Genomic DNA, 13,063 nt, shown 5'->3' with positions numbered 1-13,063 from the left:
GTTGGTGGACCAGTGGATTGGAAAATAAAAGGGAGTTCCATGTGTACCTCAAATCAAACTGCTGTGTACATGCTCATTTGGTGTTTATCTGTACAGCTCTACAACCTTTCACCCAAAACCCTTAGGTCTAAAATTACCTCAGAACTTGGATTTTTAAAAAGTATTCTAGAAAGTTAGCAGGACTTAAATATTGAATATTATAGAATAAACCCCCAGCAAGAACTGAAGAGGCATCTTATAAATTATGCATATTAAACCTTTGTTTTAGGCACATTTCATACACACACACACACACACACATTATTTAGCAATTTCCTCAACACAGGAACTTGTCCTCATTATTCCTGTTAAACTAATGATTGGATTTCCACTCTCCCGCCTGGTTTTGGCTTTTGTACAGGTCTTTAACCTTCAGGGCACCTCTATTTCAGACTTTAGCTCCTCTCTCTACACTTAACAGAAACAGCTCTCGTTTATGTCCCTCAGATGTTTCAAGGATCAGTGTAGGAGGACTTGCCTGGGACTTGCGAGGACAACTTGGGGCTTGATTTAACAAACACATGAAGAGCTATTTCACACTTGCCAGCATCCTGGCAGAGTGAGGTAGACATTTCATTTTGGGAGAATATTGCTAGTAGTCAGTGTATTAGTTTTTTCTATTAAAAGCAATTCTCAACCATTTAAGAATTAACTGCTTACTCAAGAGCTCTAAATCCTACTATGGCCATTCGCTCTTTTAGAGAAATTATTTACAGAGTGATTACTGGATGCCACTGCACATGTCAGATGCTGAGAAAGTACAATCCCCCTCTACCTTTTTACTTTTTGCTATAAATAAAGAGCCCAGATTGGTTTTTCTCTTTCCATTGCAGTAAACCCTCATGTCTAGTTCGGTGAATTTAAAACAAATGGAAAACCTCACAAGCTCCTAATTAATTTGAAAATTAAAAATTTTTTAAAGTCTACTAAAAATTTTTAAAAGGAGGTAACGGAAGAAACTTGTAGTTAAGTTTCTGAAACTATAAAACACCTGTTTATATAAGTACTAGCTAGCATAAAGATATATCTCAATGAATTCCCAATCAACTGTACTTGGGATTAAGTTATTGAGTTTCATCCACAAGGCTTGCCTGGGTTCTTATCAAGCCTCCCATATCTGCCATTCAAGGAGGAGGCTTCCCTGGTGGCTCAGACAGTAAAGAATCTGCCTGCAATGTGGGAGACCCAAGTTTGATCCCTGGATTGGGAAGATCCCCTGAAGAAGGGCATGGCAACTCACTCCAGTATTCCTGCCTGGAGAATTCATGGACAGAGGAGTCTTGTGGGCTGCAGTCCATGGAGTGGCAAAGAGTCAGACACGACTGAGCAACTAACACTGTCACTTCACTTTCAGGGACAGAAAGGGGTTAAGTCAGTTGAAGGGAGTAAAACTAATAAGCAGGCAAAAGGAGGATGTGAATAATCAAACAGGACTAGGAAAAACTGAAATTCATTAGTTCAAGGAACATACACTAATTTTACTTGAGCTCACTCTAAAGTTTGTCAAAATAGAAAAAGATTTGTAAATGGTAAACTCTACAATGTGCACATATAATTTAGAAAAAGCAAGCAATTAAAACAACTTTAAAAATGATCTTCATTCACTGGAGAAAGATTCTTTTGTAGCATGTATTACAACAGTACTTGAGTCTTCTGAAAGGGCAAAATTCAAATATAACCAGCTCTAGAAGAAGCAAGGGATTTTATAGAAATGGGTTCATGATGAAAAAAGATGAGTTTATGGTCTAATTCAGCAGTTCTCAAACTTTGGTTTTGAATCTTATTACACTCCTAAAAATTACTGAGGACCTAAAGATTCAAAAATATTCAAACTGATAAAATTAGTAGGGTGTGTATGTGTGTGCTCAGGCATGACCAACTCTGTCAGGCTCTGTCCATGGGGCTTCCCAGGCAAGAATACTGCAGTGGGTTGTCACTAAACAAAAAATATTAGAATTGATAAATGAATTTAGCAAGGTAGCAGGATACAAGATTAATTACATAAATCTGTTGTATTTCTTTACACTAAAAACAGAGTATCAGAAAGAGTGAAAAATAATCCCTTTTAAAATCACATAAAATCAAATTAGAATCTTAAAAAAAAATGAAAGAATAAATGCTAAAGCTTCATCAAATGAAAAAAAAATCACATTAAAAAAAAAAAAAGGAATAAACCTGAGCAAGGAGGAGAAAGGCTTATATGCTGACAACTATAAAACATTGATAAAGGAAACTGAAGATGATTTTAAAAAAATGTAAAGCTATCCTACGCTCCCAGACTGGAAGAATATTATTAATGTGGCCATATTACCCAAAGCAAATCTACATATTTAATGCAATTTCTATCAAATTGCCCAAACATTTTTCACAGAATCAGAAAAAAATGATCCTGAAATGTATATGGAGCCACAGAAAACCCAGAATTGCCAAAGCAATTCTAAGGAAAAAGAGCAAAGCTGGAGGTATAACCTTCCCAGACTTTCTCTGACAACACTAGAGTATCAAAACAGCTAATACTAACAGCTGATACTAATAACGAAAACAGACATCTGGATCAATGGAACAGAAGAGAGAGCCCAGAAATAAACCCACACCAGTTAATCTTTGACAAAGGAGATTAAAGATGCAGAGAAGACAGTCTCTTCAGCAAGTGGTGTTGGAAAAGTTTGAAAGTTGCATGAAAATCAATGAAGTTAGAACACTCCTTTTACTAAACACAAAAATAAACTGAAAATGGCTTAAAGACTTCAATAAGATGTGACATTATAAAACTTCTAGAAAAGAACACAGGCAAAACTCTGACATAAAATTGTACCAATGTTTTCTTAGGTCAGTTTCCCAACCAAGGCCAAAGAAATAAAAGCAAAAATAAACAGATGGGACTTAAGTCAAACTTGTAAGCTTTTGCACAGTAAGGGAAACCGTAAACACAACAAAATGACAACCTAACAGAATGGGAGAGAATATCTGCAAATTATGCAACTGACATGCAGCTCAACATAAAAAAATCATAACAGTGAGAAGACCTAAATATCATTTCTCCAAAGACATACAGGTGGCCAAGAGCCATAAGAAAAGATGCTCGATATCACAAATCAAAACTACGATGAGGTTCTACTTTGTACCAGTCAGAACGGTCATCATCGAAAAGTCTACAAATAATAAATGCTGAGGAGGGTAGGGAAGGCAGCGGAAGCTACTACACTGTTGGTGGGAATGTACATTGTGCAGCCACTGAAGAGGACAGTAAGGAGGTTCCTTAAAAAAAAAAAAACTAAAAAAGATGCCATATTATCCAGAAATCCCCCTTCTGGGCAGATACTCAGAAAAGATGGAAAGGAATTTGAAAAAATTCACACACCCCCAATGTTCACAGCAGCACTATTTACAACAGCGGAGACGTGAAAACGACCTAGGCATCCATCAACAGATGAATGGATAAAGACGTAGCGCACATATACAATGGAGTATCACTCAGCCACACAAACAGTGAAATAATGCCACCTGCAGCAACATGGGGGGACTCAGTCAGTCAGAGAAAGATAAACATCACGGTATCACTAATTCGTGGACTCTAAACAAATGACACAAAAGAACTTATTTACAAAACAAACAGACTCACAGATGCAGGGAAAAGGCATGATTTACCAGAAGGGAAAGGAGATGGGGAGGGACAAATTAGGACTTTGGGATTAACAAATACACACTGTATGTGTATAAAACAGATAAACAATAAGGACATACTGGATAATACATGGAACTATATTTATCTTACAACAATCTGTAAAGGAAAAGAATCTGAAAATGTGTGCGCATTAATACATATCTAAATCACTTTGGTATATACCTGAAACACTACATTGTAAACAACTATACTTCATCAAAAAAAAAAAAACAAAAAAAAACTGAGGCCCCAAAGAGTTTTTGTAGGATGTTATCTAGTATCATACTAGGAATTAAAACTGATAAATTTTAAGAATTCTTTTATTTATTTACAAATAACAAAAACCCATAACACAAAACTTATATGTTAACATAATTTTTATAAAAAATATAGATGTTTTTCTTAAAAAAAAAAAAAAAGTGAGAAGCATGGCATTGTTTTACATTTTTGTCAATTTCTTCCACATCTAGCTTACTAGGAGAGAGCCAGATTTTCTTACCTGCTTTGCATTCACTCTACTAGAGTAACCTATAACACGCAGTTTCTGGAAAATTCCTCTGTACACTCAGCAAAGAATGAGGATGTGACAAAAGCGACTCTGACCCCGAGGACCCTTGAAAGGGTCTTGAGGACTTCTCCGGACCATCCTGAGAACCGCTGCCCTAGTCTAGTCACAATTCACATACAAGGAAATCGAATCTTGAGAGAGATCAACTGAGATCCAAAATGCTAAGGCCTGTTAACAATGGGATACAGATCCTGGATGGTTTAACTTGCTTCCCTGGGTCTACATTCCTAATCAGAAGTACACCCTAATGACCTGTCCTGTCTGCTCTAGTTGTAGGAACTGTCAAAATATATCAACAACAACAACAACAACCAGGAAAGGAAAACCAACCAATGTGATAAATTCTGTGTTAGCACTTGAATTAGGATCTCTACTAGAACTGAAACACTAAGACAAATTCTACTGCACTCTCCTCCACACACATCAATACCAGAGAAATACAGAAAGCGGAATTGCCATTTATAACATCACCAATTATCACATTTTCTGAAACAATTCATGACACAATCTCTGAAAATTTTTCACAAGTACTGAATGAAAAGGTGTTGGGTATATTAAGAGACTACAAATAAACTGTCCATCATGTGGGACTTTTCAAGTAAAATGGAGTTGTTCTGAAATGTAGATATTTTTTGTTCTTTAACAGGACCTTATTTTGCCTTTTATGTATTGGGTTGGCCCAAAAGTTCTTTTGATTTTTAAGCAAAAATAAAAAACACATTTTTCACTTTCACCAAGAACTGAACTGAACAACATATTCACCATTCTGTTCCACTACCTTCTGCCATTTTTCAGGCAACTTCATAATGCCATCTTCCCAAAACTTTTTATCTTTTTGAGCAAAGAACTGTTCCAGGTGCCTTTTGCAGTCTTCCAGGGAACTGAAATTTTTTCCATTGAGAGAATTTTGTAAAGACCGAAATAAATGGTAATCTGAAGGTGCAATGTCTGGGGAATACGGTGGAGGAATCAGAACTTCCCAGCCAAGCTGTAACAATTTTTGCCTGGTCATCAAAGAAACATGTGGTCTTGCGTTATCCTGATGAAAGATTATGCACTTTCTGTCGACTGATTCTGGACGCTTTTCATTGAGTGCTGCTTTCAGTTGGTCTAACTGGGAGCAGTACTTTTTGGAATTGATTGACTGGTTTTCTGGAAGGAGCTCATAATAAAGGACTCCCATCCAATCCCACCATATACACAACATCACCCTCTTTGGATGAAGACCGGCCTTTGGTGTGGCTGGCGGTGGTTCATTTCGCTTGTCCCATGATCTCTTCCGTTCCACATTATTGAACAGTATCCATTTCTCATTGCCTGTCACAATTTGTTTTAAAAACGGAACACTTTCATTACGTTTCAGTAGAGAATCACATGTGGAAATACGATCAAGAAGGATTTTCTGGCTTAACTTAAGTGGAACCCAAACATCAAAGCGATTAACGTAACCAAGCTGGTGCAAATGGTTTTCCACACTCGATTTGGATATTTTGAGTATGTCGGCTATCTCCCGTGTGGTATAATGTTGATTGCTCTCAATTAATGTCTCAATTTGATTGCTATCCACTTCAACTGGTCTGCCTGACCGCGGAGCATCATAGAGAGAGAAATCTCCAGCACGAAACTTGGCAAACCACTTTTGACATGTCCGCTCGGTCACAGCACCTTCTCCATACTCTGCACAAATCTTTTTTTTTGTATCCGTTGCATTTTTACCTTTCTTGAAATAATCAAGCATAATATGCCGAAATTGTTGCTTTTTTTCTTCCATCTTCGATATTAAAATGGCTACCCCCAAATTCACCAATTTTGATAACTTTCTTTTAAAGAATGCACATTGCTGTGACAGGTATCACGATACAATCTCACAAAATTGTTTTGAGTTAGTAAATGCAGTTAGAGACAACTAAGCACGACAGTAGTCATCATACAAAAAAAAAACCTAAGTGAACTTTTGGGCCAATCCATTAAAAAAAAAAACACAACTCAGTGAATCTCCTTGTTCACCTCCAGGTGACTTCCTTTATATCCTACCAGATGATCCAAATCTTCTTTAAAAGGATCGTAGCCTTGTTCTCTTAAACAACGTAGTGCCCAGAAAAGCTGGTCCAGGGGAGGAAATTCTTCCCAAGGAACCCACTCCCAACCTAGAAAAGAAAGACATTAAAGCAATTTCTTCAGTTGAAACAAAGCATATTCATTTTGGCTAGTTAACCTGTACTAAGAAAAATTAATTTTAAAAGTGATTTGCTACTAATAAAACGAAGCGCAAGAGTGATGCTATGCATTATCTCGGCTATACAAACATAATTTTCAGTGGCTCAGCAGTAAAGAATCTGCCTGCGATGCAGGGTATGTGGCAGGAGCTGTGGGTCAGGAAGATTCCTTGGAGGGCATGGCAACCCACTCCAGTATTCTTGCCTGGATAATCTCATGGACAGAGGAGCCTGGTGGGCTACAGTCCATGGGGGCGCAAAGAGACATGACTGAGCGTGCACAGATGCTCACAACAGGTGAATGTTTAAATATTATGATAGTAACAACAAAAATATAATGATTATTAAGAATTCTATGTTCTAAATTAGTTTATGATTACATGTATATATCTGTGTGTAATTACTGTTTCTTCCATTAAGCATCTCTCTGCCTATAAAATACAGATATGTAGTTTCACTCTGGGAAGGCAGGGGACAAAGAATCCATGGACCTGGAACAAGTTCTGGAAGGGCTGATCAGCACCTGTGACCACACAGTGTGGGGGGGTGGGGGGGGAGGAGAGGTGGGGAGGAAGAGGGGAGGCACACACTAACCATGTGTTGCAAGATGCTCCCTTAACTGAGTCTCCAGAGACCTGAAGTAGCCTCTACCCTGTCTCCTAGAGAAGGAAGCATTTGGATAATCCCTCTAATTATAATCTGTCGGCTGGAGGAAAGATGTGGTGACTAGAAGACTGAAGCAGGCTGTTCAGATCCAGGGCCTGATGAACACGGGGCAAAGTCTGCATGCCTGTATTATAAATAAAACAAGGACCCCCGAGCCACTGTACCTTGGCCAGTCATCAGCTCCCCTAGTTAATTTGGTACAATCCTGCCTTCCCATTCTTAAGGCGTGAATAATTTTTCTTATACCCTAGGCCAGCTGAAGGCCTCTGGATCCTTCTTGTGTTTTTCTTCATGTGATATCATGAAATAAGAAATATGTATTTGGTCTTCATCCCTGTTTCCTGGCAGGATTCCTAAAACCTTTGCATTAAGAATTTCCTGAGTGACAGGGATCAGAGGAGCATCTTTCTGTTTTCCATAATAAGCCCCTTTCAACCAAGGCTGAGTCAATGCTGATGAGATGGCTGGTGGCTCCTATACAGTTTCGGGAAGTGGGTGCTGACCAGAGAGACAGAGGCATGATCACAGGGTTGGAACTTTCAGCCCACCGCTGACCCCCATACTCCACCTTAGGGGCGGAGAGAGGGGCTGGAGGTTTGAGTTAATCAATAGGCAATGGTTTAGTCAATCACAATAATAATAATCCCATAACGTAATGATGCTTCATAAAAACTCCACACAACTGGGTTCAGAAAGCTTCAGAGCTGAACACGTCAAGCTCCTGGGAGGGTGGTGCATCCATGCCCCTGTCCCCACACCTTCCCGTGTTGTTGTTTAAACCCTGTCTGACTCTTCTGCAACCCCATGGGCTGTAGCCCATCAGGCTTCTCTGTCCATGGGATTACCTAGGCAAGAATATTGGAGTGGGTTGCCATTTCCTCCTCCAGGGGATCTTCCTGAACCACAGATTGAAATCCCATCTCCTGCACTGGCAGGTGGATTCTTTACCTCTGAGCCAGCAGGGAAGCCCCAGAGACAAAGTGTAGTACACAGTAAATAAAAGGTTATCAATTACTGTCATTAAAGCTTTCAGAGCACTCAATTCAACACAGAAGGTAACAGATTAGGTGTTTTGCAAGTTAATCATTTTCTATAAAAGAAAGTTATTATCTCTCTTGCACAGGTGAGAAAACTGAGGAAAACACATTAAATGTTTTGCTTAAAAAAATCAGTTTGAAACAAAATTAAACACTAGCAATAAAACTAACACTGTTCATTAGGATGGGCCCACTGTAGGTAATAACTCATTTCATCCTTACAACAACCCATCTGAAGTAGCTACTGTTGTAACAAATGAGAAGAGAGGCCCAGAGACCTAAAGAACCTGGCTCGAGGTCACAACCTCTAAGCAGAAGAACCAGGATGCAAACCAAGCAGTCTGGCTCTCCACCCATTCTCTTTCCTGTTCTGTCCTTATGTCTTCAGAACTTCAGTAGATTTAAGCTCTAATTAAAGTATAATCACATTCTAACTCTCTTCATATGGTGACATAAAGTAATCTTCCTTCAGACATTTGCTCTCGTAGAAAATGCACTATTGTATATAATTCTCTTACTTTCATTCTTTTCAGGCTCTACATTCTTTGGTTCTGAATCATGAGTCAGGTCCACCTCTCCTTTCATTAAAATAGTGACATAATGGTAATTCTCTTTCTCAATGAAAGAATTCACAACCGAGGCAAAGCGAACATTTTTCAGGTGAAGAGCTGCTTCTTCCCAGGTTTCCCTTTGAGCACATTCTTCCCAGCTTTCACTGGAAAACAGAAACACACCACCATATTCAATTCTATTCCTTTTTTTTTTTAGCCATGAAATTCATGGCTAGAAATTTCCAGTGTAACCCCAAAAGAGCTGTAATTGATTCATACTTTAAAACAATAAATCAACAACCCTCCTTGGATACTGTTTATCCTGTATCTAGTTATCTGAAGACCAAAAGGACTTCACATTGAACAACAAAAAATGAACATTTAGCCAATTCAGCACTAGTTCACTTGCCTGGAAGCAGCATGCAACCAGGAGGTGGTCTGATATATCAGTTACGAGCACAGGCCTTGTAGTTAACTAGACCTAGGTTTGAGTTCAAAGTCCATTACTTTCCACCTTGGATAAGTAAAAAGATAATGCTACTTTCTCACAGGCTTGTTTTAAGTGTATCAAGAAGTAAGTAGTCTTTTCCAGTAGTTTCAGAATTTCAGTTTATGCCTCAAAATTGAGAACAAAAGGCATTCACAAAATATTAAAATACACTGATGTGATTAGTTCACCTTCAACATATGATCCATAATAACTAGATATTGACAAGAACTGATACTCTAAAAGTTACCAAAACCTGCATATAAATTAAAACATTTCACTATACAGTTTTCATACATGAAACAAGATTAAAAATATATAGTATCTCCCTTTAGAAATGGTTCCAAATGGAATTTTATAGTCAGATAAAGTACATGAAAAGTGAAAACAAGTATGAAAAGAAATCTGTGTGGTTCACTGACTTTTAGATTAAATTTCCTTATATTTATGAAGCACTTTAGTATGTGAGATATTCAGCAAAAAAGAATACCGTTTCTCTATCTTTTCCACCTTGACTATTTCTCTAATTATCTAATCTACCCTCTCTACCCGTTAGACAGATCTTTGTGGAGGGAGGAAAGTTGTGAATTTTCAGGCTGTAGGAATGTTCCCTTTCTTCCTGATGGGGGGCCACCTCTGCCCCCAAACCAACCAAGAGGCGCTCCGAGAGAGAGAAACGCTCACGGAGACGGGGTGACCACGGGCTCTCAAGGAGGCACCGGTGCGCCACCCCCACTTAAAGGGCTGAGCTGTGGAAGCATACAGGGCTGCCTGGTCCCTCAGAGCAGAGGACCAGCAGGGAACGAGCTGGGGAAGTCTGAAGTGTGTCCCGTGGTGTCAGGGACGCACGTGAACACAGCAGCTCGTCCCCACTTTAGGCATTTGCACGGTAGGAGCCTGGCGAAAGCAGCCCACGATAGCTGAGCAGAGAAAACGAGCGGCAGAGAAAGCAGCACGTTTTCTCGGGCCAAGCAGATGCTGTGAGACTACTGGGGACCCGGCAGAAGAAAATGTAGCGCGGTGTGCCAGCACCAGGAGCTGGCGGCCAGCATCAGAAGTTTTTGGTCCCCTGTGTCAGGAACTGTGCAATGCAGAAATCCTTGCAGGACTGGAGGACTTCCAACCAGCCACCAAACACACCCTCAGGAAGAGCGCACAGGTGAATACTGCACCCAGAGGGCACACGGAGCAGCAGCACTACCCAGGGAAAGCTCTGCGCCCTCCCCTCCGACCCAGAAAGAAATCAGAAACACCGAGAAGCGGCGGCGGCCGAGAGCGCAAAACAAGGGCCCGCACCTCCTCTCCCCACCACAAAGGAGACAGACGCCTGGAAGGAAGAGGACCCGAATGCCAAAATACTACTTTTTTCTTTTTCAATTTTTACGATGTTGTGTTGGTTTCTGCCACACAACAACGCCATCAGCCATAATTGTACATTCCCCCTCCCTCCATCCCGTTGATGGTGGGACAGGCTGGGACCTGGGGCCGGTTACGTCTCCTCTCCTCTGTATCCCGCAGAACAAAAAGAAACAATGAGGGACCAAAAATAACTAGACCAGCGCACAGCTGCCATAAATTATGAACAAGATTCAAAAACCCAACTGCCACTTGTGAGCTGCCAGGAGCAAAACCAGGGCACCTCACGTGACCTCTGCACCCAGCGCCGTCAAGGGGTGTGCTTGTCTGTGTAATCTGATTTTTAACCTAGTAATTTTATTATTTATTAAGTGATAGCTTGCTGCTGCTGCTAAGTCGCTTCAGTTGTGTCCGACTCTGTGCGACCCTATGGACTGTAGCCCGCCACGCTCCCTCTGTCCATGGGATTCTCCAGGCAAGAATACTGGGTTGCCATTTCCTCCTTAATGAGATCTTCCCGACCTGCTTCTGTTATATCTCCTGCATTGGCAGGCGGGTTCTTTACCACTAGTGGCACCGGGGAAGTCCTAATCACATGCAATATATACCCTCTCTTTGATCTAAATTGGTACAAAACAGTAACAAGACATTTTCAAGCCAGTTGCAAAAAATGCTGGACTGGGTATCACAGGCGGATTCTTTACCACTGCGCCACCTGGGAAGCCCCTTGAACGTTTCTGATGTTGTTTATCTGCAGCAGACGTCATCCTTATTCTCACTTTGAGACAGGATGGGACCCTTTCCCGGGGTGCTCGCACCTGGACAAAGTTAGAGACTAAAACTAACGCATGCACAGTTGGGGCAATTAAAGACAAACTACAAAAAAGGCCACAAATCTACAGTCATTTGTGAGTTGCTCAGTACTACTGCCTGGAAAATCCCATGGATGGAGAAGCCTGGTAGGCTACAGTCCATGGGGTCGCAAAGAGTCGGACACGACTGAGCGACTTCACTTCACTTCAGAGCGAAGCAGGGTTACCAGGTATGATTTCCGCGCACAGAAGCACCAAAGGAGCAGGCAGACCACCTAAGCTGCACCTTCTGCGCAACCTGCAGACCCATGCCCACGCCCCACTCCATTTAAGAAACCAGCTCACCACCACCTCCCGCTCCAGGAGCGAGCAAGGGCACCTGTTTCTTGTTCTCGCTCCCTCCCTCCGGCTACAGCACGAGCCCCGACAAAGCTCTGCCTAAATTCCTCCTCTGGCATCTTACCAATTTCTATCGATTAAAGAGTCCAAGAGCCCGGGTGAACCCACCTTCTAGGTCAGTCTCAGCCTTGCTTCACCCTTGTGTAGAACTAAACTTTCTCTGTCGGTCTGACACCTCAATTCACAGAAAGTCAAAGCAGAGAGGGAGACCACAGGGAGTACTTCGGGCGATTTCCCCGTTTTAACGAGGGAGGCAGAGAGGCCCAGGGTTTCCGTCAACCATTCGCTTGGTTGGAGCGCTACGAGACTTACGGGAGCAGGAAAATAACATACCGCCTGCGTTTAAATCTCCAGCAAACCGTGCAAACGTCTGAAGGGACAACTACACTATTCGAGGCCTGTAAATACGCACTTCCGGCCTTTCAAGCGCAAGCAGCAGGAAAAGACAACTCACAACATCCAGCCGCGTCAGGGCTCGAGAGGAGCTGACCCGCTCGAGGGCAGCTCGCACGCGGACGTGGCGACTCCTGCGCCCGCCTCGCGCAGAGCAGCGCCCCCTGCCGGCCCCAGGCGAGACAGACAAACGCGCGAGAAAGGACGCAGCGTCAGCGCGCACGCACGCACAGATGCACGCAGGAGGCGACGTCGTCCTTGGCGCGCCCGATTCGTTTTCCCACTCAGCCAGGCGGCTGCTTACCCGAACTCCAAGTGGCCCCCGGGAAGTTGGAAACTGCCGGCTCCGAACGACCCTTTCCTCCTTCCCAGGAGGACGCAGCGAGGATGCCTGCCGCTGGTCACCACGACGCCCACTCCGACCCCCGGGCGCCGCCCCCGCGGCTCCACGCTGGCCGTCATCGCGCGAGAGGACCGGGCCGGCCGCGACGGGAAGTGACGTTCGGCCCCCCGCCCCCGCCCCTGCCGCCGCTGCCAATCAGCCTGAGCAGGTGAGGGCCTGCAAACCTGGCCTCGGCGGTTTGTGTCTCTATGTCTCTGCTTCGTTTACGGCTTTCAAATTGTGATATTTGTTTCCTCCCAGGGCCGGAGTTTTTCGTTTAAACGAGTGCCGTTTACTGTGGATGTTTCAACGTGCATTATTTATTTACTCTCAGATTCCTCCACGCGCTTACCAGCCACTTACTTTTTTATAAACCTCTGTGCCTTTGCACATACTTTTTTTTTTTTTTTAAGTAAGCTTCACTACAGTTAACTCATGCTATGTTTGATCGCTCAGTCGTGTCCGACTCTGCGACCCCTAGACTGTAGCCCTA

At 42.3% G+C, this 13,063-nt stretch overlaps 1 protein-coding gene across 5 annotated transcripts; it reads right to left on the bottom strand.

Moving 5' to 3' along the window:
* Positions 1 to 4,358: 4,358 nt before the first annotated feature.
* Positions 4,359 to 12,710, bottom strand: NUDT15 (nudix hydrolase 15). Of its 5 annotated transcripts, none has more exons than XM_040266912.1 (3): positions 12,493 to 12,670; positions 8,709 to 8,905; positions 4,359 to 6,418 (listed from the first exon to the last, which is right to left on the bottom strand). In XM_040266912.1, exon 3 carries the CDS (start codon positions 6,040 to 6,042, stop codon positions 5,002 to 5,004), a length of 1,041 nt encoding a protein of 346 aa, XP_040122846.1. In that variant the 5' UTR covers positions 6,043 to 6,418; positions 8,709 to 8,905; positions 12,493 to 12,670; the 3' UTR covers positions 4,359 to 5,001. The 5 variants fall into 5 exon arrangements, with proteins under 5 accessions (XP_040122846.1, XP_040122848.1, XP_040122849.1 ...); XM_040266914.1 differs by lacking the exon at positions 12,493 to 12,670 and adding an exon at positions 12,129 to 12,319; XM_040266915.1 differs by lacking the exon at positions 12,493 to 12,670 and adding an exon at positions 11,904 to 12,119.
* Between the last annotated feature and the right edge of the window lie 353 nt (positions 12,711 to 13,063).

This window comes from Oryx dammah, unplaced genomic scaffold (assembly GCF_014754425.2).
Source record: "Oryx dammah isolate SB20612 unplaced genomic scaffold, SCBI_Odam_1.1 HiC_scaffold_24, whole genome shotgun sequence".
Classification (NCBI taxonomy): Eukaryota; Metazoa; Chordata; class Mammalia; order Artiodactyla; family Bovidae; genus Oryx; species Oryx dammah.
This window is presented reverse-complemented; position numbering and strand designations above follow the sequence as displayed.

Excerpts from the sequence above, each read along its gene's own strand:
- NUDT15 (XM_040266912.1), bottom strand. The coding sequence starts at position 6,042 with ATGGAAGAAAAAAAGCAACAATTTCGGCATATTATGCTTGATTATTTC.